The sequence below is a fragment of the Falco cherrug genome, chromosome 13 (assembly GCF_023634085.1).
Source record: "Falco cherrug isolate bFalChe1 chromosome 13, bFalChe1.pri, whole genome shotgun sequence".
In the NCBI taxonomy this organism is placed as follows: Eukaryota; Metazoa; Chordata; class Aves; order Falconiformes; family Falconidae; genus Falco; species Falco cherrug.
In genome coordinates, this window is record NC_073709.1 from 26,858,754 (window position 1) to 26,883,154 (window position 24,401).

At 41.3% G+C, this 24,401-nt stretch overlaps 1 protein-coding gene across 1 annotated transcript; it reads left to right on the forward strand.

Annotated features, from left to right (window-relative positions):
• Positions 1 to 1,577: 1,577 nt before the first annotated feature.
• On the forward strand, positions 1,578 to 24,401 carry RRP15 (ribosomal RNA processing 15 homolog). Its single transcript, XM_055725947.1, has 5 exons — positions 1,578 to 1,680; positions 5,007 to 5,281; positions 7,156 to 7,253; positions 8,086 to 8,287; positions 23,718 to 24,401. Exons 1-5 carry the CDS (start codon positions 1,617 to 1,619, stop codon positions 23,868 to 23,870), a joined length of 792 nt encoding a protein of 263 aa, XP_055581922.1. The 5' UTR covers positions 1,578 to 1,616; the 3' UTR covers positions 23,871 to 24,401.

The window sequence follows — 24,401 nt, forward strand, 5'->3', positions numbered from 1 at the left end:
ATCCTGGAGCTTCTGCCTACCAGCATATTTAATTGTTATACTAACAGCAGTTCTCGATAACTAACTTTTTTTTGTTTAGTTCAGAGTGTTTTTAAGTAAGAAGTTGCCTAAGAATATTTTTCTTTTACAGTTTTCATGTTCTAGGTGGTGCTTTAGTCAAGATGTATTTCTTACAGATGCATCAGAGCAATTGGATGCCCAGTAGTGTTACGGTCTGGCCTTTAAAATCTGTGTGTCTGTTTACTGGTTGTGAAGTGACAGAAGTTTAGTGTTACTAAGATAAGAAATTCTCTAACCTAAGTTAAGAGAGATATTTTTTTTTTCCTACATATGGTGGATGGTCTGTGCTTCTGAACACCCAGTATGAACAACAAATACTACCGCTAAGAGAAAGGGATTTCAGTACATCAACTGAACAGGAGTTTGCATAAATTTCTAGCATCCTAAACTCTTAATCTGAAAAAGTTGTAAAAGAATGTAAAGCATAGTCACTGATCTAGGACTTAGATCAGTGTAGTTTGGGCGGTTACAGTAATTGTCAGATGGAGGTTAACATCCCATCCCATCCCATCCCATCCCATCCCATCCCATCCCATCCCAACCCATCCCAGAGGAGACCCGTAGTGGAACATGTCATTTCTGACACGCAGAAGAACAGCAGAATTGCTTACAGAGGGTCCATGTCCCACCCCCCTATCTGGAGCCCGTGTGCCTTTTGGTGTCCAAGGAGGCTGGAGCTCACCCCTTCTACAATACTAGCTAGTACAGAGTAACCTTAAAAACTGAGAGCACCCTCCCATGAGTATCCTTAGAGGACATCTCTAGTATAGAACAACATACTCAAAACAGTACGTGGCATCGATGTGAAAATGGTAAACATTCTCGTCTTTATTTTTTTTTAGTTTGACTGAGTGAAAAGCCAACAAAGGAAATTTTCAGTTTCTCATTCCTCCCCATGTTAAAATCTGCCTTCCTTTCGGGCCTTGAAGCAATGTTTGAAAGCATGGCCAAGTTTTCCTGGGGACACCAGCACTGCGAACGCAAGACATTCAATCCTCCTTTCCACCACACATGAATTTATACACAAATTTATTTCTACCATTGCCATGTTCACAGTGGCTCCCCAGTGTGGAGAAGATTAACCAGCCTGAGTGTTGCTGGGTTTGAGCTTTTGCCGGGGCACTTGCCGTGCTTTGGCAGGGATCAGCTTCCTCAGCACACAGAAATGTGTACAGAAACGTGAGGCCACCCACTGAGGCCACCCAGCCTTCTGAAGGCTCCTGAGGGCCCTCACGGTCTCACTGGCCTTTGCCCACTGCTGGAGGGGGCAGCGCCCCAGCGCCTGAGACTCACAGGCCTCCCCGGGCCTGAGGGACAGGAGAAGCCCTGGCAGACCTCTCTGATTTATTTGGGTTTTCATTTCTACCGCTTGGCCAGTGAAAACACCCTATCTGCCCCCGCCAGGCTCCTGGAGGCGCCTACGTGCCCCCTCAAGCCCGCGGCCCGCCCCGGAAGCCGCTGCCGTCGCTCTCCTGCCCGGAACCTTTAGAGCCGGAACGCAGGTTCGCGGCGCGGGGGCCGGGCCGGAACACGATTTGGGGAGGACGCAGGGGAATATGGCGGCCGCCGTGGCGGACCCATGTGGACGTGCGGCTGCTGTGGGCGAGCAGGCAGACAGCGGTAACCGGGGGTGCTTCGCCAGCGGGAGAGGGAAGGGGTGGGAGTGGGAAGGCGTTTGACTCGCTGTTCTCTCGGACGGGCTTCTAAGGTCTCTCCGGCCCCCGCCGTGGGCCGCCTCCGGCCGCTCCTCAGCCCGTCAGGGCCCGCCGGTGGGCCCAGCCACTCCTCGCCCCCTCCGGCGCCTGGCCTGAGGGTCGGGGCCGGCTGGTGCGAGGCGGCCGGAGCTAGGGCCCCGGCCCAGCCCCCTGCCGAAGGCTCTTCCCGGTGGGATGGAGGCGGCGGGGCTCCGTACGGGTGGCTTTCCCGCGGTGCCCGACGTTGTGCCCGCCGGCCCTGCCCGCCCTGTGCCGTGCTCTCTGCTCAGCTCGGCGAGCGCTGGCCGCAGCCCGTTTGTGCCCTGGGCCCACCGCGGTAGCTCGCTGCCGTGTGCCTCTGGGGCGCCTTTCCTGGGGGGTGGCGGGGCAGAGCGGGCCCGTCCGCGGGGGGCGGCGGCTGCGTGTCTGCCCCTCTGGCCCCAGGGGCGACCCTCGAGCTACGCCAAGTGCGGTAACCCCGGGAGAGCGCGGAGTACAAACACGGTCCTACTCCATCCTTTACACGTGGTTCTCTGCTCGTCTTTGCCTCTTGGTGTGTGGTGAGGGTATAGCCAACTAGCTGTGAGCCTTCCCAATCATGTCATGTGATACTGGGTAGTTTTCCTCCCTTGTTCTGGGAGGAGTCAGGGCTGTAGCTGACAGGGGTGCTGTTTGCTCTGGGGGTCAAAACTGAACCCCAGGGGAGACCTTGGGTGGGAGCTCCTTTCGCAGCTCCTTGCTGAATGATTGCTGTTTTTAACTGCGTGTGTCTAAACCTACATCGTTGAGCAAGTTTAGAAGAATAAAGTATGGAGATGTACATGGATATTCCCCCACCCCGAGAACTTTTTATATTAAATCTATGCCAGGCTTTGATCTTTGCAACTCAAATTAGAGGCCCAGGTCCTACTTCTGAGAGTTGTTCTAGTCTAAATTACTTTGAAATAGCTCTGCTTTAGCTCATGCTATTAACAGATCCTCTGATATGTTAAAAGAAGTAACTCATAGCTGCTTGTTGAAACCTTGTTCATCTCTACTTGTTGAAAGCAAACTGTTGTTGATGGCATTATCCTCCTATTATATTGGCAGAAGATATGATGTAAAGGAGTCTAATACATGCTTTTGCAATTTTCCTCTTTATAAGTCTAATCAGTTTTTATGGCTGACTCCGTAAGTTGGTCCTAAACAGTGTGTGGAATTTGGGTTTGGACTTTTGGTAGCTGTTAGTTTTTGTATGTATAAAAAGCTGCAATTAGGTGTTAATTCCCTGTTTAAAAACCAGATAGCAATATTCTAGCATGGACAGGGACTAGGGGTGAAAACTTGACAAATTATTTTACATGAGGAATCAAGATGTGGTGATGTACCTCTTCCTTTACATGCAATATGAACATTTTTTTTTTTTAATTTAGAAATGGGGATATGGAGATGTACTGATATCCTACGAAGGATGCCTTTAAATAGTTTCTGAATATGTTGAACAATTTTGCCACTGCTAAATTTCCATTTTATAGTAAGGACTGTTGAAAAAAACAACCCCATAATTTATCCTGTGTGGACCATGACACAACACTGCCTTCACCTTAGTGGTAGGAAAAATCATACTGTTAGAGATAATGAACAGGTGTTCAGTAAGTATTTATCTTCTACACTTGTGGTGTAAATATACAACTTTGCTTCTTTTTCTGAGCCTCTGAATATGCCTGGGCATTAGAGGCTTTGTTTTAAAATGGTTAATGCCATTGTTTTGGTGCTATGTTGGGGTTTTTTGCTTGCTTGGAAAAGCACGCGAAGAAGGCAGAGTAATGAGTTATTCTGGTGTCAGAGTGTATGTTTTAAGTAATTAAACAGACAGTTGATAGGGAATATCAGTAATAGCTGTCTGTGTGGTTTTACAGAAAACATCTTGTGAAGCTTTTCTGACTTCATTCTCTTAATGATTTGGTTTATGAAGGTACTTTACAGGATGTAGTAGTGCTTAAGGAGCAAAGCACTTGGCTTAGCAGTACCTAACATTGTGATTTTAAAATATTCTTTTCAAAGTAGTGTGAGAATGGTAGATGGATGAAAGCCAGTCAGCTGGTACCCCAGAGTTGGTGGGGAATTGTCCCCTTGCTGGTGGGACTGTGGAAGTGTTGGAAACCAGCCTCCTTCTGTCCTGCACTTGATTTGCAGCCTTGAAAATTGTATATAATTAATTTAAAACTCCTGGGTGGCACAGATATTAATAGAATGATATTAAATAGTGGCAGGACACTTGTATGCTCTGCTCTTGATTACGTGATAAAGTGGTCCACTGAAATAACCAAACGTATTTTAGCACACCCTAAACTTGTAGCCTGTTTTATTCTACTTAATCATCCACACTGTTAAAGACTTTATTCTTGCTCTTTGTCCTGCTGAACAGGTTAAGGAGGGAAGTATCAGATTCTTCATGTGTCTGATTTGCTGTCTAGTTAGCTGTTTCCTCCCGTCTTGCTGTTGCTTGATTGAAAACTTCAGTATTGTAACTTTAATTCCTTCTTTTTTGTTTTTGAAGGGGGCTTAGGGTAAGGAAACTTGAACTTGGGGGTGTTCTATTTGTGTATTAAGAACTTGAGCAGTTAAGCTATAAAAGTTCAGTGCCTCTGGTTTCTTTTTAAGCTGTCTGACAACTGTCTTGATTCTGTATTTCACAAAGTAGTCTCCAGTCTGTGTTCGTTATGCTTAGGTAATCGTATTTTTGCTGGCATTACTTTCCTTGAGCAGATGTTGCTTTCCTGTGAGAAATGGCCCCCTACCTTCAATTTAATCCATGTGGCTGGTTGCATTTAAACACTAGATGTCACTGTTGCGGTTTGCAAGTGTGTACATCCATACATATAGATACATGTGTGTCTATACATTTATAAATGGTAATTTTTTAACTGGAAAATACACTTTTTTCCAAAAAATACTACTCCTAAACATCAAAGTATTCATTAGTCTAATAATAAATATCCAAGGCTGCCTTCTCCTTTACCCAAGCTCTTAAATCTACTTCATCACTGACATGAGCAAGCACTTTCACTGGATACTTTCTAATAAATTCATTATGGTGGTGTATGCCTGCTTGAGGAGTTAATTGTAACAGCAGGCAGTACGTGGCCTTGAACTCAAGATAACACTTACATGTGGAGCAAATTACGCTGGTGATGGATCCTTAGTAGAAACAGAACTGATAATGTTTTTCTTTTTTTTCTTTTTTTCTTTTTTTTTTTTTTTTACCCTTAGATTCTGAGTTAAGCTCAGGAATTCCAGAAGACAGCTACTCTTCAGGAGGAGAAGCCCTGGATGGCGATGATGAAGATGAAACGGCAGCCCAGGGCAATGCGGTTGAAGAGGCAGCAAGCTCTGAAGCTGGCCCAGGTGCAGGCTGGGCAGATGCCATGGCAAAAGTGCTCAACAAAGCGATTCCACGAAATAAATCCACCATCTTGGCCAAGAATAAAAGCCTGGAGAAGGAGAGAGAAAAGGAAAAACAAGAAAGGCTGGAGAAGAGGTTGAAGGTGAGAAAAAGATGCAGTATTTCATTGTGCAGTCACAGTAGATGGGGACACATGCAAGATCCCCTCAGTGGGGATTTGGGAGAGTGCTCTGAGACTTTCAGTTTTGGAATCTCTCCTCCACAGTGATCTCAAGTAGCTTCAGTTTTTTACTTTCCACACAGTCATGCTGGAGGGCTTTTTCCCTTACTGCTTTTTCTGGGCCATCAGGCAGGCTGATCTTTGGCAGCAGGACTGTTCCAGCCTGTCAGCTTCAGGTGTTTTTGTTGTTGAGAAGATTGAAAGCAGCTGCTTTAAGCTTAGTTTTCTAATTGCTGTTGTTAATTTGGAGTATAATTCGCTTTGTCGGCATTGCAAGTTGAAATAGTTCTCCCTCATTGAAAGTGAAAGAGAAGAAAATTGCTTTCATTTAATTTCTGCTGCAACTTCCAGAATCAAAGGTCTCTAGGTTGAGATTGCAGTAGTCATTGATGTGGTCTTGAATTGTTTGCTCCCCTCAGTGATTTTCCTGGTGCTTATTTATTAATGTGTCCATGCCCAAAATTGCTTCTGGTTCTGAAACTGTTATTAAGAAAACAGAACAGTGTTGGCAACGAAGTAATTTCTTTATGTGTCTTTGGTGGAACTTTTAATTCCAAGCTGTGATTGATTTACCTTCAGTCTAAAAATGCATTAATATTTCTAATGTCTCATCTTACCAGTTCTGTTTCAATGGGATAACAGTCTGGGACATGCTGTGGTTAGGCCAAAGCCTACCTTTTAAATACAGAGAGCTTCAGTATGGCATCTGCTCTGTTATGGTTGTCCTAAATGCCTGTTCCTATCCAGTCAATATGTGGGAGTACCGTAAAGCAGAGGTGGGCTGCAGATCCCCAAACTGACTTGTTTACCCTTTAGAAAAATTTGAGAACAGCCTGCCTTTATTAATGTCTTGCTGATGGAAGCTAGACTGAGGCAGTTCTTTTGATCAAAGACAAAAGACACTGTCATAAACACACAAAATTGTAGTAGTCTGGCTGGAATTATAAAGATTCTGATATTTCATGAAAGACTACTTGTATAAAACACAGGTACTGCAACATCGTCAGGACTAGAATGCTCTTCAGTTATTAGAAGGTGGAAAAAAAAATATTACTACCTTACTCCTGAAGTAGAGGCTGGTGAAATAGTGTTGCCCTATTGCACGGGAAATACAGTGTTCTCCTATTGTATTGTATTGTAGCAGAAATAAAGCTGATGGTATTGTGGCCCCTGGTAATGGGAAAGTGAATCTGTTTGGTTTTGAAACAGTGCATCAGAAAAGAGACAAAAATCAGTGTTGTACACGGGAGTTGTTCTCCAGTGGGCACTTGATGCTCTTCCTGGTGTTTGAGTTCTGCCCACTGTCGTCTTTGCTGTGTGGCACTGTTGCTCATGAGGCTGTCCTGTGATTAATTCAGCAGGGGAAGTCAAATTCCCAAGGCTCAAAATGTGACACGCCTGTCTTGATAGACCCAGGATTTCTGTGATCAGCTTGTGAAGTCTTGTAATTGAAAGCTGTCTTTGAATAATTCCTCCATCCGTAGCAGTCAGTGTGAAAGTATTTGAGTTTCTCTGTACTCCTTTTGCTTGTCCTGAGCTAGAGGCATCACTCTGGTGCAACTCTTATCTGGTTTTTGTTACAGAAGGCAAATGACTCTTGGAGATTTGATGGTGGGCCCTGGTGTGTCAGTGCAATAGACTTGCTTCAGACCTGTTATCCAGCCCTGTATCGGAGCTCCCCTTTTACCAGCTTTGTTGATTTATTTATATTTTTTCCTTCTGCTACATACTCTGTCAGGGTATGCTGAATTTTCAAATGCTCCATGTTGTTTCATGTAACAATATTTACAACGCAGCTCGATAAAAAGCGGGAGTGGGAAATGATGTGCCGAGTGAAGCCAGATGTTGTCAAAGACCGAGACACAGAAAGAAATCTTCAGAGAATTGCCACGAGGTAAGAGTTTTTCTGAATGCTTTCCTTAAATATATGTATATCGAAAAGGGGAGGAAAGGGCCTGTGCAGGTAATCTGTTTCCAATCAGAGTGAAATCTTAAGAAGTGACTAGCAGGAGCAGAGTGATTTATATACAGGTCTGCATTGTACAGTATCAGGTTCAACAACAGATTTCAGAAGCTTTGTGAAAGAGTAAAAATTTAGAGGGGAATGTAATGTTTGCTTAACAGAAGTGCTTTGTTGGATCCCCTTATTTTGTTAATTTAATACGTTAAAAAATGTGGAACAGTTGTTTCTACTACTCTGTATTTTTGTTTTCCACAGAGGATTCACCAGATCCATGGCTGTTAAGTTCAGTTGCATGTTCTGCATTGCAGTAGTTTGGTGTTGCAGCATTTGTTGAGCACCTTGAAGTGCTGTCTGTATCTGTCTCCTTACTCATTCCTCTGCCTTGTCACCCTACTTCAGCTGCTCTTAAGATCTTTCCTGAGGAAATTAATAGCTGATTGTAAGATGAGTAACGCGCTTCTGGGGATGAAACGTGTTCTTGCACTGATCTAGGTACCATGTCACTGTGCTTGTTTCGGGATCTGAATTTGTGCATTTTTTTGTTACTGGTTCCTAGCAAGAAATATGAAGGAAGAGTGAAAACTGAAAGTCTCTGAAGTTGTAGTGAATGTTACTTGTTAACTGAATTGAGGTTCTGAGTAACTGTTTTGGGGAGCTAGAAACCATGCAGCATCTGCACTGATTAGTTGCTTAGGTAGGTGGTTCATTTCTCTAAAGGGAACTTGAGCGAAAAACTTTGTTTTGTTTTTTTTCCTTATCCCAGAGGTGTTGTACAATTGTTTAATGCTGTCAGGACACACCAAAAGAACATTGATGAGAAGGTGAAGAAAACTGGGAGCTCTGACAGGCAGCGTGCTAAACTGCTGTCGTCTGTTTCAAAGAAAGATTTCATCAGTGTTTTAAGAAACATGGACGGTGCAAAAGGAAGCAAGAATGCTGCTGGAAAGGCCACAAAAAGTAAACAGGTAAGCTTTGTTTTGGGGAGAAGATGCCTACAAGATACTCTAATAACAGCTGTTGTGAAAAGCAGGCACATTAATGGACAGCAATTGTACTGAAAAGTTATATGGGTTTTTTGAGACTACTTAGGAAGGGAGCAAGTAGCTCTTAGCCTGTTTTCCCTATCTTTTAAAGTGTCAAGGTACAAAACACTGGAATTTCTTATAAGACATCAAGCTTTGCATACAAATAACTTGGTTTAGCTGTGTGTTTAAAAGAAGAATACAAAAAATTAGATTTTTATCTTGGATTTTCCGCCAACTGTGGAACTAACTGCTAGATTTTAGTGGGTTGTGACGATTGGAATTTGGCCAATAGTAGTTACCAGTTCTTCAAAATTGTTGAACGTACGGGGGCTTTTTGTCTACTTGATGTGTTAGACTGTACTACTTGTACGTACCTACAGTTTTGGGCATTTCGAACTCGCTTCCTCCAATGATTATGGTATCTGGAACTGAAGCGTTTTGCCATACAAGTGAACACCACAACAGAAAGAAACTGAGACATACGAAACGTTATATGTAGGCTTTACTTTCCCCGAGCCTGTGTGTATGTTAGGCTGATGTGGCTTTATTGCTGTTGCAATGTTTTGGAAAGAAGTATTTTAATGTACTCCATTTTTTTCCAAACATACTCAAGAGAGACACAGTGTAGTTGGACTCATCCAACTCTTGATCGCTTCTTTCATCTTACCAAGTAGCTCAGGGTTGAAGACAAGTTGCTCAGGCATACTCTTGCTCGTATTTCAGAAGCTGCACGTTTTTGAAGCATATTTCTGTTCAGGTTTGAACTTTGTGCTTGGTAGTGGGTGGAATACTTCTGTTGGCCCAGATTCACAGCAGTTAACTAAGTGCTTTTCTGTGCCAGGAAGAAATACTTTAATCAGTTGGGAGACAACAGTTTGTCATATGTTTTTTGTTTGTGTGCACTTGGGGAGCATGCTGAAACACTGCCTGGCATGAGGAGCTCATACAATTTTCATGCAAGTGTAATATTAAAGTATTTTTTAAATTCTTCAGATAATGAGAACAATTTAGCTTGGTGCTGACACTTTATTTCTCCTTAAATAATTCCAGCTTGCTTGCTTGTTTGGGTGGGAGGGCATGCGTGTGTGTGGGTTTGGTGTTTTTTTTTTTTTTTCCTTCCCCCCCAACGCCTCCCTTGGAATAGCAGAACAACATTGGAGTGATAGCAGTGCCAGCTACTATTGTGGTAGGCATTAAAACAATAGCTGAGCAAAAATGAGGACCTTTGTGTCAGATTGTAGCAGGGCAAATTTTCCAATTACTAGGTCAAAAAACAAATTGCAGATGTTTCTGTACTGAAAAAAAAGTCTTATTTTGCCAGCTTCAGTAACAGCGTATTTCCATTACAGTGCTCTGCTGATGCTTTAGATGCTGGCTGGTTAGTGTTGGTTTTGAGTCTTGATACAGGTACTGCTTATGCATTGCTTGGGAAACAAAATTTCAGATTTCAGAGTTCTTCATTAATATAAAGCTATACTTACAGGTTTGTTTTGTTTGGGAAGGGGATGAGGTTTTTGGTGTGTTTGTTTTTTTTTTTTTTTAAAAGCCATGTCTGCCTGAATAACTACTTCTCTCCCTTGTTGCATTTGCTTCAGTGGCTCTCCACTCAGTACAGAACCAAACTCTTCCTTTTCAAACTGTTCTTAATCGCCTTATTTTCTCTTGAGCATATCCTACCCGTTTAGCAGGCTCCCATCCTTGTAGTTGTTAATGCTTGAGGTTGAGGCCAAAATCTGCTCTTCGGTCTCCTCCTGAGAATTACACAAACGCTTAGCCACTGAACAGTACTGTTGGCCACCACTGTCATATCTCTGCTTCTTGGTCTTTGAGGATTTTTCAGAGGGCATTAAGCAAGGACAAGGCTTTTGGGTGGTGAATTCCTTGCAGCAGGAGTTTGGTAGGTTGGTTGTGCCATCTGAAAGCTTTTGTTTGTTTGTTTTGTGGGTTGTTTTGTTTTGTAGCAGCCTGCTTTGTTTTTAGCAGTTGAGAGTATGGCATGTATTCAATTTTTAAAAAAGAGGGGGAAATATATTTATTTATCTCAACAAAAACAATGGAAGAGATGCCAATCCCAAACTCCAGGCACTCTGCCATCAATTAAAATGCAGTCCAGAACAATAAAAACACTACCCCACCCACATAAAACAAGCAGTCAGCAGGAAAAATAGCAGAATAAAGTTTTACCAGTGAAAGCAAACCTTTCTTGACTCAAGCCTTCTGCTATGAAAGGAGACTTGACTATACTTGTGAGAATGGGCAAATGCTCTTTCTTGTTTCTGAATGCAAAATTTGCTGCTGTGTTTCTGAAAATTTGGTGGTTTCTTCCAAATGTCACAGGGTGTTGAAGAAAGCCATTATAAAGCTCTGTTGTAGTTGATTATTTAGTCAGATATAAGCATGTGTGAGAAAAAGAAATTAAATGCTCTGTAAAGGCCCGTCTGTAGCAGCCAGGATTTCACGGTAGCACAACGACTTTAAAAAGTTTGTTCTCCACTTCCATCAGTTTCAGACATTGATGGGAAGGAAGGACGGGTAACCCATGCCCTTTGAGAATGTTGTTTATAATCTAGTATACTTTTAGCTGTTAGCCTAAATATTACATGGTGTACACCCACCCAATGTAGCTATGAAAGAAAGACTGTAAGGCTGTGAAAATTTTCCTGTGCCACGTGAAACTGTAGCCCTTCTTGGGGTTCTGTGTGCCCAGATGGGAGTAATTACTGTTCAGAGCTGCAGCCAAAAGGTTTGCCTTTCATATCATTAGCTGTTTATCAAGGTATTTCTTAATCCTTGCTGAGCCAGCTGACTTGTGCAATATTTTTGACTTTTTTTCCAAGGTACTGTCCATGATGCTTGCCTCTGGGTAAGATCATCTAATTTCCCTCCCCTCACCACCTTATCTGAAGCCTTGTGATGTGGGAGAAAAATGTAATAATTCTATTTTTTAAAAAAAACCAACCGACTTGTTTGTTGTTTGGGTGGTGGGGTTTTTTTGTTTTGCAACTTTTTTTGGGAAGCATTTGTTGAAAAATGAGAGCTTTCAATCTTTTTCAACACAATCCTTACAGACCAGGTGTTCATTTCAGTATGTGTTGGTTGTATCTTGAAGCTTCCCACCTCTAAGGTACTATAAGTAACATTAAAGTACAGGTTAAAAGAAGATACGTATCAGAGATGCTGTCTGTCCAGTCCTAGAAGCTGAAGTCACTGTCTACAGAGGAAGTACAGAAGTAGGTAGTAGCAGTCAAGGATTCCTTCAAGGAATCCTGTGTTTTCTTTAGGCCCTTAAGAAATTTCTGGGTGCTTTTAGGATTATGGATTAGGGAAGTACCTTTGGTTCCACGGCTGAGTGAAGTTTCTCACCTTTGAGTTGCACAGACATGTTGGCTGATGCAGTGAATTACATAAGGTCTTGAAATCTTAGTTGTAAGAAGACAAAGAAATTCAGAGCTGATATTCCCAGAGCAGCCTCAAGTCTTCTCCCTTGCTGCATGTCAGTTACAACAGGGTCGTTTGGTACCAGAAGCTCTTCTTGACTCTGCTTGTCATTTGGGCTACTCCATGTAAAGCATTACTGGCTGGTAAAATTTCCTTGTGACATAAATAACTGGCATGAAAGGTACAGATGTTCTTTGTGACAGGCATAACCTGCACTCATCAACCTTTAATTTTTAATTAGGCCTTTCTAGCATGGTTTTCTGTATCACCTGTGTTTGCTTCAACTTGTAAGTTTTTTTTACACCAGATCTGTTGCAGAGCATTTCAATGGTAGAAGTGAGAGCAGGATTTCCTGGTCTGCTTTAGTAACCATGATCCAAATTCTGCAAGGTAATTTTTCTGTAATTTGTGCTGACTACATGACTTGAAGGTACAGTTTGTTTCCTGTGTTGTGATGACATCTGGAAAAAATTGGTGTATTGGTCTCAAAATAGTACCTATTCTAAAACGATTTATTGATGGAAGAAAGATGAGTGGAGAAGAATACAAGTGCTATTTGATATCAGCTATAGCTCATATGGGACTTGAAATAAAATGCTTTTCCAGAAAAGTTCCTTCTGCCTGAAGTGTGTTTTGTAAATATTCCTAGTGTGTTTGGTAAGTAATTTGATTAGAGCCAGGTTTGCTATAGATTTTTCTTTTGTTCATAAGACTTTTAATACGCATAAATATTTTAATGTTAAGCAGTAGTTTGAAGATTTTTTCAAGGGCAGGAGTGCTACACTTTGACTGCTGTTCTTGCTGGGACACAAGAAGTGATGTTGGGGCTTTCATTTTCAAGTAAGGTGGGGAAATAAATGTGCTTTCCAGGTTAAAAAGTAGATCTGTTTAAAGCCTGTGAGAGTGACAGTTTCCTTTTTCTTGCAGCTGTGTAAGTACTGGCCATTGGTTTCTTCTGCTTTTTTTTCTGCAGTTTCCAGTGTAGAAGTGGGGAGGGGAAAATAAAAAAAAAAGACTTATTTTCATCTGTATACCTGTTTGTATAAACAGTCCAAACAATTGCTTCAGCTAGCTGCAGGAAATAGTTTGTTTCTGAAGTATAGATGAAGGCATAGATGACTTCTAGAAATTTGGTAAGGTATATAAACACCCCTTTTAATCTTACAAGGAAACTTTTTGCCGTAGGTGATAATGACATTGCAGAGTACCAGAAGTTTTACTACAGCTGTTGTGTGCTGGTTTTACAGAACTAATTGAAGGAGTAACTAGGCGTGCATGTATTCCAGTGGATTTGAGGGGGCAGCCAAGTATTAATTTAGTTCAGCTGCAGCCAGAGTAGATGTGTTCTCCCAACTTTAATAAATGTCTTCCCATCACATGCACAGCAACTTTTAATTTGGATTCCTTTATAAATTGTGCATTTGTATTTGTTTTTCCCAAATGTGTGTACATTCTCTTGAAGGTCACCTCATATATGTTTGGAGCTGATGCTTTTAATGTAGCTTTTTGGGTTTGTACCAAAAGGTTGCTGACTACCTAATTGTATGCTGTATTCTGATTTTTGTCCTTAGGGATAAATGCAGTGCAGCCTGCCACCAGTTTATCCCAAATATCATATGTTCTTTAAGGTAAAGAGTTATTGTGCAGTATTAGAGGTTGGTTGATGGCAACATTTTTACTTTAGATCTGTTTACAGGAAGATGTTTTGGATTACCCTGTTTGGGACATCGGCAGGGTTAGGTTTTTAAGGTGTACAAGCTCAGTTCCCTCTCTTTTGCCATGGCTGGTAACACACATCTGTCTTAGTGTGGCAGTGTAGGTCTTTGTCAATATTTAAGTATTTGATTGATAGATGTCAAGAACTTGACACTGTGAGCTCAACTCCAAATAAGAGGGTTAAGGGCTGTGTGATGCCTGTATTTCACTAGGTTCACCCTTTTTCCTGTGGTTTTACTCTCAGATTTCCCTTTCTGCTGTCTTTTTTGAGATACTTGATCAGAAGTGAAGATGGGAAAAAGATTGTGATTTTGCACTCTGTTTCCATCAACCTCTTTTTTTTTTTTTTTTTTAACCTCTTCATGTTTTATGCTCCTGACAGGTTCTTTCCCCCCGCACATGAGGGCCAGGCACACAGCGTGGCATCCTGGTGCCTACTGCCAGAGCAGCCCTGGCAGCTGCTTGCATGCAGAGAGCACTTCCCTGTTTGTCAGAACAGCTCACCCTGTGATCAGTAAAGACAAACATTTTAGGAGAATTTGGATACGAAATAGATACGTTTGTATCTACTGAGGTGGTGACCTCAGGTTTGGAGAGGGCAGTCCCCCAAATGTTTGTAACTCCACCAGATCTGGGAAAGTGGTCATAGAGAGCAAAAGACGTGTTCCCAGCTCCAAAATAGATCATGCACTGATTTTTAAATTCAGAAAGAATGAATGATGCAAGATCTTAACGGTTGTAGGAAATGTATCTTTCTTTCTTCCTTAGAGCTGTAGACAAAATATTTTAAGTTCACCTTTCTGTGAAAAGAGATGAAGTGATTTTAGTTGAAACACTGCAAAAGCTTTCAGCATGAAGCAGTTGAAGTCTGGCAAATTCTGTAAGTGAATATAAACAGGGACTTGTGATTGAAATGTCAGGCAAATATGAGACAGCTTCATCTGTCATACGGGAGACTAACTTGCCTTGCTATTTGATTAGTAGTGTACAGGATACTATGATGGTGTTGTGTTTTGCAAGCCCCTTTTCAGTAAAATTATGTCCCAAACAACCACATTTTAAAAAAACAAACTTGTGGTACGCATCTTCTTTTGATCTTCTTGTAAGTATACAAAGCACAAAAAGTCAAATCCTATTAGAATTTATCTGGTAAATTGAGTTGGAAGCCTTATAAAAGCAACTCTCCACTTTTGGCTTTGTTCATAATTCTTACAGGCAGGGCGATGTACTTGGAGAAAAATACATCTGAACGTTTCATAAAGTTGTATCAAAAAGTGTTCTCTGGAAGTAAGAGAGATTAGGTGGAGCTTGTCTATCTGAACCAGTTTGTTTCCCCCATCTAAGCATTTTGTATTGGAGATTATCTTAAAAAGTGATTCACTTACTTTGAAGTTTTATTAAGGTATAAAATGTTCTGATTTCCACAGTGTGGAATTAGCAGATGTATATTAGAAATGACCTCTGTGGGCACCTATTCATCTGTTTTATCTTGGTAGACTTCAGGAGCAATGGGTCAAACTCCTTCCAGTTTCCAGTGTTTAGAGTGTTGCTGAATTGAGGGTTGTGGGTTTTTTTGGGAGTTTTTTGTGGTTTGGTTTTTTTTTTAATGGGAAAATCTGGGCAGTTTTTAATGAGTGTTTCTGAAATTTACTGAAGGCTTAGGAAATACACTTTTTTTTTTAACTACTGTTATTACAGGTGATACTAAAGCTGTCGTCTTGGAAAGATCTGACCTCTTTTTGGTCTGTTGCTGAACCCTGGACGGTGTTCTATATGTGGTTTGTGTCATTTCTTCTCCACCTGCAGGCGCTGGGAAAACCCATACAAAAACATAGGAGATGGTAGGATCAGAAATGTAGAGAAAGGGTAGCAGGATGGGTAAGATAAAGGATTGGGATCACGGGCAGTTTACGTATTTCCTCTTCAGGTTTAAACTGCGTTTAGAAAGCAGCCTGGGAGTGTTGAGGGGTATGGTATGTTCCTTAATGAGTTTGCCACTCACCCACGACTGTGTGAGGGAAATTACAGGAATATGAAATCAAAGAGGCTTGGATTTAAAGACATTTAGGATATGTTGCAAAAGCCATTTTAAGTAAAAGCAGGGGCAGTGAGGGTAGAGAGGTTTAGCCAGACAAGCTGCTTAGTAGTCATAAAGCTTCAGTATTTCATATTTAGTAATAATACACAAAAGCTAGTTCTTTGTGGTTTGGGGTTTTTTTTCTCCCCATCCTGCCTCATAGTTTTTTGGATCCCTATGCTTGTTTTGGGACTCAGATGCAAGTGGAAATCCTGAGTCAGGAAGAGGAGGGTTTTTATTAGCCCCACTTCTTCCTCATCAGCTACTCTGAGATGATTTCTTAAGTGCTGGAAGTGAAGGACTATTAGCCCCACTTCTTCCTCATCAGTACTCTGTGAGATGATTTCTTAAGTGCTGGAAGTGAAGGACTTGGTCATTACTCTAGCCTTGGTTGTTTGAGTCAACCTTTTGGGACTCACTCAGCTATGCCTCTTGCTGAATCATAATGAAAAACAGTAGATGATTTCAGCATCGCTTGTAGGAAATAATCTGAGTCACATTCAGATTATTCAAAAATCTGCGAGCTGCTAATTTATTCTAAAAAAGAATCAAAAAATACTTCAAGCAGCTAGGGGCCTGCATGTTTCTTTACTGTACCAGCAGGCAAGCTTTTATAAAAACCTGCAGAAAACTTGAGGTACCCAACTGAAACAGTACGCAAGTGTCTTGCATAAATGGGTGACACCTGAGAAAAATCTGTTGTGACTCACAAATACTTGTCTGAAGTAGACTGTGTCAGTACTTGATTTCTGAGGGATAGCACATTGAAGGCCTTAGTCTTGGCCAGATGCTTTTCACTGGGCGCTCTTGCTGTGTCTGTGTATTTTCCAGGTACAGCTTGATGGTTTGGAAACTCTGTAGCTTGCATCAAGGATGTTGTGGATCTGTGTGATGTTTAGGCTGATCTTTAAACTCTTAGCATGTCTTCATTACTGCAGGAAATACACATTAAGAAATGTAGGACCAGCTGATGGAGAGAAGTCTTTTTCATAACTTGTGAGATGTGGCGTGGCATTTCATTCAGGGTTGAAATGCCTCTAAATATCTAGAAAAGTTCTTTCTTCCTTTATTTTGAGTCCCATCCAAACAGAACAATTTGCAGTTCATTTTCTTATTTGGAATAATGATGGAATCTGGCCATGTAAGTTTGCTCTTGGTAACTGACCAATATGTTTGTTTGGTACAAAGTGAACAGTATTTTGCGGACTGGTTACCGGAGGCTCATGTTTAGCTAGCATGAAAAGCTGGTCTTTCTGATGGCCAGCATTGTCTTTTCAAAGTCAGAATTGTTGTTCAGTTACTTTGAATACTGTAACTTGCTGTACAAATTTGTATCTGAAGAGCAATGGAAGTATAATGTGTTGCTTTAAATACAGAAGTCTCGATCATATGTTGCTTTCAACCACAGTACTCCTTGGGTCTTTACGTCAAGAATTAATTGATCTTGGTGCTGTGCAGTCATTGCTCTAAGGATCCTCTCATTGAAGTAATTAAATTACAAAGCTGTGTGGAGACTTACAGCTGAAGAAGTAGGAGTAATAGGTGAACACTGAGGTAGCTGTGGCTGGTATGGTAGGCAGTAATTTCACTGTCAGTAGTAGAACCGCTGATAAACAGGCATGGCAGGTGAGGGTGATGAAGCAGGTTTGTTTTTACAGGAAGAAAAAACAAACATGACTGAAAATGAGCAGTGATGGTGTACTGAAAGAGTATACTGCCTGAAACTTTCTGTCCTGATGTGTTGTTGCTTGATAACCTAACACAGGGAACATGTTATTGCTCTCTTTCTAGGTGTCTTGTCCATAATAATTTGCAGCCTAGTTTGAGCTAACTTTTGTTCGGTGCCTACTTAACAATACTTACTGGTGGAACTTTTTTCTTTTTTATGTCATTGGAGTGTTTTGGCCTGACAGTGATGTAATTACTTGACATTCACAACATTGTCACTTTGCCTTGTATTTTACAGAATGTGAGTTACAAAATTGCAGAATATATTCCACAAGGGGAACTGTTAGTATGGGTTAAGATAACAGTTCATACCTGCGTTGTAACTTAACTGTAAGTCTGTTTCTTTAGGTGAGGCTTATTTTCAGGTGGGGTTTTATTTGATGAGTTTTTATTTTCTGTGAGTAGATCCCGGGTGTAGCATGCCCATGCTGTTCATCATCTCATTAAAACCTGTAAAGGGAATATGGATGCCAATATGGCCAGACATAGTCTTGCAGCAGCGTGTGGTAAAATTCCTTGTGCGGCAGAAGAATTTCCAAGACTGCTGCTATCAGAGCTGGAGCACAGAATGGGCTGAGGAGTTCCAGAGCATCCTGTATGCAGGAAGCCCCTGTGTTATGGTTGAATTCTTAAAATATTTTTGCTTTTCTGACAGAAATACTGATTTATGAGCTTCCTGATGGCTGAGGAAATCTGTTCCCTCATAAGCTCTTTCTGTGATTCTTCTTTGCAACTGAGCATTTAGTAATGATGGTAATCAATTTTCTTTGCTTAAGTCCAGATGAATGCTTGTTTTTAGAAATTCTGTAATTCAGTTCTGACCCCTCTAAGGCTGAGGCACGTTTAAGTCTCTGCGTGCCAACCCAAAGCATTCCTTCCCATTCACACATCTCCAGTTCTAGTAAACCCTAGAGAAGGATGTGAGGATGGGGAGATTCCTCACGCAGGCCATTAAGCTCTGGGTGGTCTTCTGGCTGTGTTTAAAAGGAAAATCAGTATTTGTGCTTGTAGTAATAATTGCAGCGTGTTACTTGGAGAGAAATTTGGACAGGAACAGCAAGTTTCAAAACACACTGCGAAATTTTCATTTTTAGATTTATTTACTAAAAATGCCAGTGCAGATTCTGATGTGCACAAGAGACCTTGTGGTATGAGTGAGTCTCCTGTGCTACTGTTGATGTCTGCAGTGTAGTGTTACTTTGAATATACCAGGGCAGTTCAGTGGCTCTAATTTCTCATTCAGAGAGAGCATGCGAATGGGTATTGAATAACTCTCACCCTAAGGAATAAATGATCATGGAGAATTATATTGCAGCAGAATAGACTTCTCTTGTGCAGCTTCCGTGTTCTTCAAGCTCAAAAATGCTTCCCAAAGTGAGTCGCTGTGAGACTTCAGCTCAGAAGTTCAAAATAGTAGTGGTGCAGGATATATTCTCAATTACCAGATCTGTGGGTTTTTGTCTCTGTGGGTTCAGGCATACATAGGAACCTTTCTTATAATCAAGATCTCACTAATTCAAATTAAATAGAGCTGGAAGAGCACTGATAATTAAACCTAAGTATCATTTTTCTGTTAAAAATCATTACATTTTGTTTTCTGCTTATATTGCTCCTTTAGATACTTCAGCTGCAGTTTTCTTTATTTGTTCCCTGCCTAGAGGAAACTTGCTTTCTTAGCCTGTGAACTTGGATATTCCTGAAAATAAATTTAGGAGAAATGATTATGCTGGTGTTCTTTGTTTTCCATTTCCTCCCCTCCCTTCTACAAAGTGTGTTTTTTGTTTTTTTTTTTTAATTGCGATTTAACATACCACAGTGTATGCTGATGCTGGTTTTTTCGACCTAGGTTTAAACCAACTTGCTTGAGGATGAGAAACAGCAGCAGTCATTCTGAGCAAGATGCAGGCTGGCAGGGAAGGTAGTTGTCAGATGTATGTGAAAATACATTTTGGCAGTTACGCTTTTAAACTTCTTCGTGACAAAAGCCTCCCTGTATTTCAAGGTCTTAGATGTTTGTATTGAGCAAAACAAAGGAACCTGGGGAGACAGTTCAAATTAATTAGACATGTTAGAATTGTTTTCTCAGGGCTTAAAGTCGTTGCTTGAGAGATATTTACGTTAGAAATTCCTTCCCTGACAGGTACAAATAAACGTTTATTTTATGTGATGGTAGAGAGAGATGCCCCTGCAAGCTCTGGCATTTCATCTTGTACATGGAGTAAAGGCGTGGGAGTCCAGTGTGCTGACTGCAGTTCCTAGGTCTTAAAAATGTTCGTTTGTTAATACCTACGTCGCTGTAGCAATTCCCCTACAGCCTGCACCCAGAAGACAGTAACTGCAGGGTATGTTTGCTGTTTTGCAGATGCAGAAACTGGGGTATGTTCAAGTGATGGGAGCTGGTGCAAAGCAGAGCGAGAAATGCTGTCTTTGATCTGCGTGTTCTCATTTCAAGACTTACCTTTTAATGCCATTACTTACCAGTAAGCATTATGGGGCTTTGGTCTGCTTCTGCAGTGTGGGGTTCTGAAAAGCGCTGGGAAACTTTCCTGCTCTGGTTTTAGGATATTGCTGTGCCAGTAAAGCAACAGATGAAAATGACAATGTCCTGTGACTTAGGCAGACTGAATTTAATTCCCTTAAGCTTTCAAAGGAAGCAGGCTTTGAGCTAAGGCACTCGTTTGCAGACTGAAGCAGCTGTGTGCTGGTACAAGTATCCTGCTGCTGCTTCCAGCAACTTAAGAAGGGGTGGAGAGCATCGATCTCCAACCTGAGTGGCAATGCAGTCTGCCACAACTCCAGTGGTGAGTTTGGCAGGTCTCTGTTGATGATACTGTAATGTCTTTTACCAAGAGTGGATTATATAGCTCCAGATTTTTTCAGTGGTAAAGAAATCAACCAAAACAGGGAGATTTCTAACTTGATTATATAGCTGCTGCTGATGCCACGGGGCTTTCTTAGACCAATTCCTCCAAAAGCATCCGGGAGGCAATTCCAACCCGGATCCTGCAAGGGATGGCTGTTTGGTCTAGGTGACGGACCTAAGCTTTGTGGGTGGGTGGGTGGTTTTATTAGGACTTGGCTAAGAATTTCAGTTCATTTTGTCCTGGTGCAGATTGTAGAAGATATGTCTTCAAACCAGAATTAGTTGGGGAAGTGTGGCCCCACTACAGAGTCTTACTTGTGTCACAGCATTAGCTGTGACACACGAAGCAGGCAAGATGGTGTTTATTTACGTGATCTCTTTTCAACTGGGCTTCAGTCTGTCCCAGCAGTAAGTGTCTGCACTAGAATAACTACACTGTACATTTTGGTCTCTTTTATTTTGGCTCTTAATAACAAGCGTATCACAGTGTACCAGTGACTCCTGAGATATTTTACCAACTCCTGCCTTTTGAAATAGGTTGTCACACCTTCAGGCAAAGAACAAACCCGTTCAAATGTATGTACAAAAAAGAAGGGGGGGGGGGGGGGGGGGCGGGAAAGCAGCACCAGAATTTTTCACTCCATGCCTTGCCGAAGGATCCGTTTTATGTAGCATTACACACTAATGTTTATATAGCCTGCTTTGTTTTCGTTTGGGGATGTTCAAAGGGGACTTCTGTGTTGTAGTGAAATGTGGGAGATGTGGATGAACAGCTGACTGAGAGTTCAAAAGCGGTTGTGTAGCATGAAAGCTGGTTTATTTTCCACGTGCCAAGAATTGGTCGTGTTTTATTTAGATGAAACCAGATTATGGCATTGAAAAATCAAGTGTATTAACGTTCTTACATAAAGCAAGTTGGGAAGCAATGTTGCAGTTGAACTAATTGTTAATTGTATAAATAGTCTTGCTGCGTATTTTCTTAAGACTCCAGGAATGTTTTGTGATAAAATAGATCTGGGGAGATTTTATTTTGAGGGGAAAAGAGAGCAGTAAATGAGTTAGGAATGAAGATACTAAATGTGGGGTTTTCTTCACTTGGGAGCATGCTTAAAATTGATTAAATATTGTCTTTCAAGCATTTAATCTTAATCTTTGAGGCATGGACATGCTACCACTGTCTGTCTCCTTAGGGCTTGTTGTAGAATTCTATTCAAACCTTTGTGGTGCCTTGCGCAGTGGGTAATGCTATGGAGGATCAGCATCCCTCTTTTGTTGAGGCCCTGCTTTTGTCCCGTTCACTTGATGTGGCCAGAAAGAAGGGCTCATGGCTGCTGAATAGTAGCTTGTGATGAGTTTGAGCATTGGGCTTTTCAATCCCTGAGCCTTTCACTGTCATTGCTGACAGTGATCTACTACTTCTGTGCTGTTTAATAAACAAAACAACAACAACAAAATCCCTGTTCTGTGCATCTGGGGGGAAAAAAAAGAGGAATCTCTGCTGGTTTTGTTGTTATTGGAAAAAAACCCAAACCAAACAAGAAAATTGGATTGTGTTGTAAGGAAGATGGGATTTTTCCATCTGTATTTCAAGTTTAACCCTGTGGCGTGTTCAGTGATTTATAAAAGGTTTGCATTAAAAAAAGGAAAATCTTGATGACTTTTGTAATCCTTTCAACCTTTCTCTACTCTGCAAAGGTAAACATATAAAACAACTGAAATACAGTTAAAAAGGGAGGAGGGGGAGGTGATGGGGAAAGCACTACCCTCTCCTTGCATCCCAGAACCGAGTACCTGTGTTTGCACTAATACAAATTATTCCCATGTGAACATCTTAAGGTCTGCCCGGGGACATACCTTATCTGTAACTCTTTAATTCCAGGTAATTGATTGCCCTGTCTGAGATTATTTCAGGCTTTACTGAGTATAGCATGTGAATTGCTGCAAGAATGGGAAGTGGTTAGGAGGCACTATCCTGGGGAAAGGGGGATTGTTGAGATGGGAGAGTTACTCTTAAAGTAGGCATCAATGAGAGCAGCTGTGAAGAGGACAAACCACAAACAAAAAACCCAAAGAAAAACTTTTTTGTTTGAGCTGGACCCTGGGAGATTCATTTTGGGAAGGAAAGTGTTAAGACTGTTGCCCTTTTTTGTGATAGTAGTCTTTCAGAAAGAGCTGCAGGAGAAGTCACATTTAGCATTTCTGCTGTGTGTTTACCTATTAAGAATAGATAGTTTGGCAGACTTTTTTTGCACTCAAGTGATTTCTGCTGGTGTGATATGATATGTTAGGTTTACAGTGATGGACCTGCATTCTCTATTCCTCCTGGTATTAATTATATTATTATATATTGCGTATGCTGCTCTGAACGATTGCAGAGACATTAGCTTAAATACGCTATGGTTCTGTGTATTATGTATTACTACATGCGTGACGAAGAAGGGACTTGAACAGATGTCTACAGTGATCATGTATTTACTACAGGTTTTGCATCGAGTAGGCAACTGTACAGTGTCAGGAGGTGGTAGTTACTTCAACCAGGGTGAGTCAGCTGGAAAAGCTCACCCAAGATGCCTGTAGTATCTTCATTTCAGAGACCCTGCAAAAGTAAATTACTGGTTTGGGTACCCCCGATTCCACTTTGGTAGGACAATGTTTTGCTTGCCTGCTGGACACTGAGCCACGTTGTTCCTCAGGAATATTTTGCTCCTAAGGCTTAACCCACCAAAATCCTTCAGTGCATCGAATGCTTTTTGGTATTTTCCTTCAGTGAGAGCGTCAAGCTGTTATTTGCGAGTGGTGCCACAGGGTGGCGCTGTTGCACCGCCCAAGTACGATGTCCCGTAGAAGAACTGCAACCCAGGCTGCTTCCATCCTGCCCTGAGACTGCTCCTCTCGCTGGCCTGTATGATTTACCAGTCTGTGCAGCATGGCCTCACTTTATCTGCCTTCGAGAGGTAGGAAACTTGGAGTAAGGTGTTGTTGGCTTGCTGAGTGCAGATCAACTTTGTTTCTTTTAGAGGCAGCTTTGAACCATATGACAAGCCCAGGTAGTGAGGTAATAATCCACATAAAGGGGATTTGGTTCACGTATCACAGAATATGTTCAATATTAAATTTGGTGGGTTTTAAGCCTTTATTAAATCCATATTTGTGTGTTAGAAATGTGCCAAGAAGTGTTCTAATGAAGCAGCACCTGGGGGTTAATAAATGATATCATGAATCCATTCTGATTGCCAAGAAAGATTTTAATAAAGGAAGCCATGCCCAGGGTTGACTGTTTGATCCATGAGGAATAATTGTTTTGTTTCCATATTTCTTTTATTGGTTGGTTAAAACAAGTTTGCTTTTTAGCATCAAGTCATTTATGAGTGTCCTGCATATTTCTGTGCACCATTTGCATAAAGAGCTAGGTCTTGGTAGGTCTGCCAGGGCAAATTGTAAGAGTATGAGAGGTTTCCTTCCGATTGCATGAAAAGCTTCCATCTCTTACTGCCTTTCACATTCATCTTGTCTTCCCGTTTCCTCTTCTCCTCCCCTCAAACACTCAGGGTGAAGTGAAGTCTGAAGAGGGGCCGGAATGGAACATACTGCGTGATGACTTCATGATGGGAGCATCTATGAAAGACTGGGACAAGGAAAGCGATGGAGAGGGCAATACTGAACAAGGAGGTGGTCTGAAACAAGATGACGACAGTGACTGAATGAAACTGAAAACCATTCAAGATAATACTTTATTTTCTTAACTTTGTTTGGATAAAAAGTCAGCATTCTGTGAATGTACAACACTTGGAGGATCTCTCTCTTTTTTTAAAGGAAAAAGAAAAGACTTGCACCACTTCGGAGTGTTTTCTCCTCCATGTCAAACTTATTTAATATAGCTTCATTTGCTATACCGAAATCCTGAAATATTTTCCAAAACATGTATAATTTTCAACATATTTCCAAAACATTTTGTACAGTCAAAATAGTGGCACCTGCCCAATGAAAGAAAGGTTTTGCCAAGGTCATTAAAAGTTTATACATTAGTCATGGCAATTGATGTATTAATGTGCCTGCATTTCCAAATCAGTGTTGCACTTTGAAAAGTTGTTAGCAATTCGCAACAGAAATGGCTTACAATAAACACAGAAATGCCGTCACCTTGTAAAGTTATCGGACTCCTATAGAGTCTTTACTACTTTGGCCAGAAAAGGTTTTGTAGATAATAAAGAAAAGTAACCATTAATGTAATA

What these genes read in the sequence shown, in the direction of transcription:
- RRP15 (XM_055725947.1), top strand. Translation starts at nt 1,617, where the DNA reads ATGGCGGCCGCCGTGGCGGACCCATGTGGACGTGCGGCTGCTGTGGGC. An exon ending in GGGCGAGCAGGCAGACAGCG is followed by an intron (nt 1,681 to 5,006) that starts GTAACCGGGGGT and finishes TTTTACCCTTAG; the next exon opens with ATTCTGAGTTAAGCTCAGGA. An exon ending in CTTCAGAGAATTGCCACGAG is followed by an intron (nt 7,254 to 8,085) that starts GTAAGAGTTTTT and finishes TCCTTATCCCAG; the next exon opens with AGGTGTTGTACAATTGTTTA.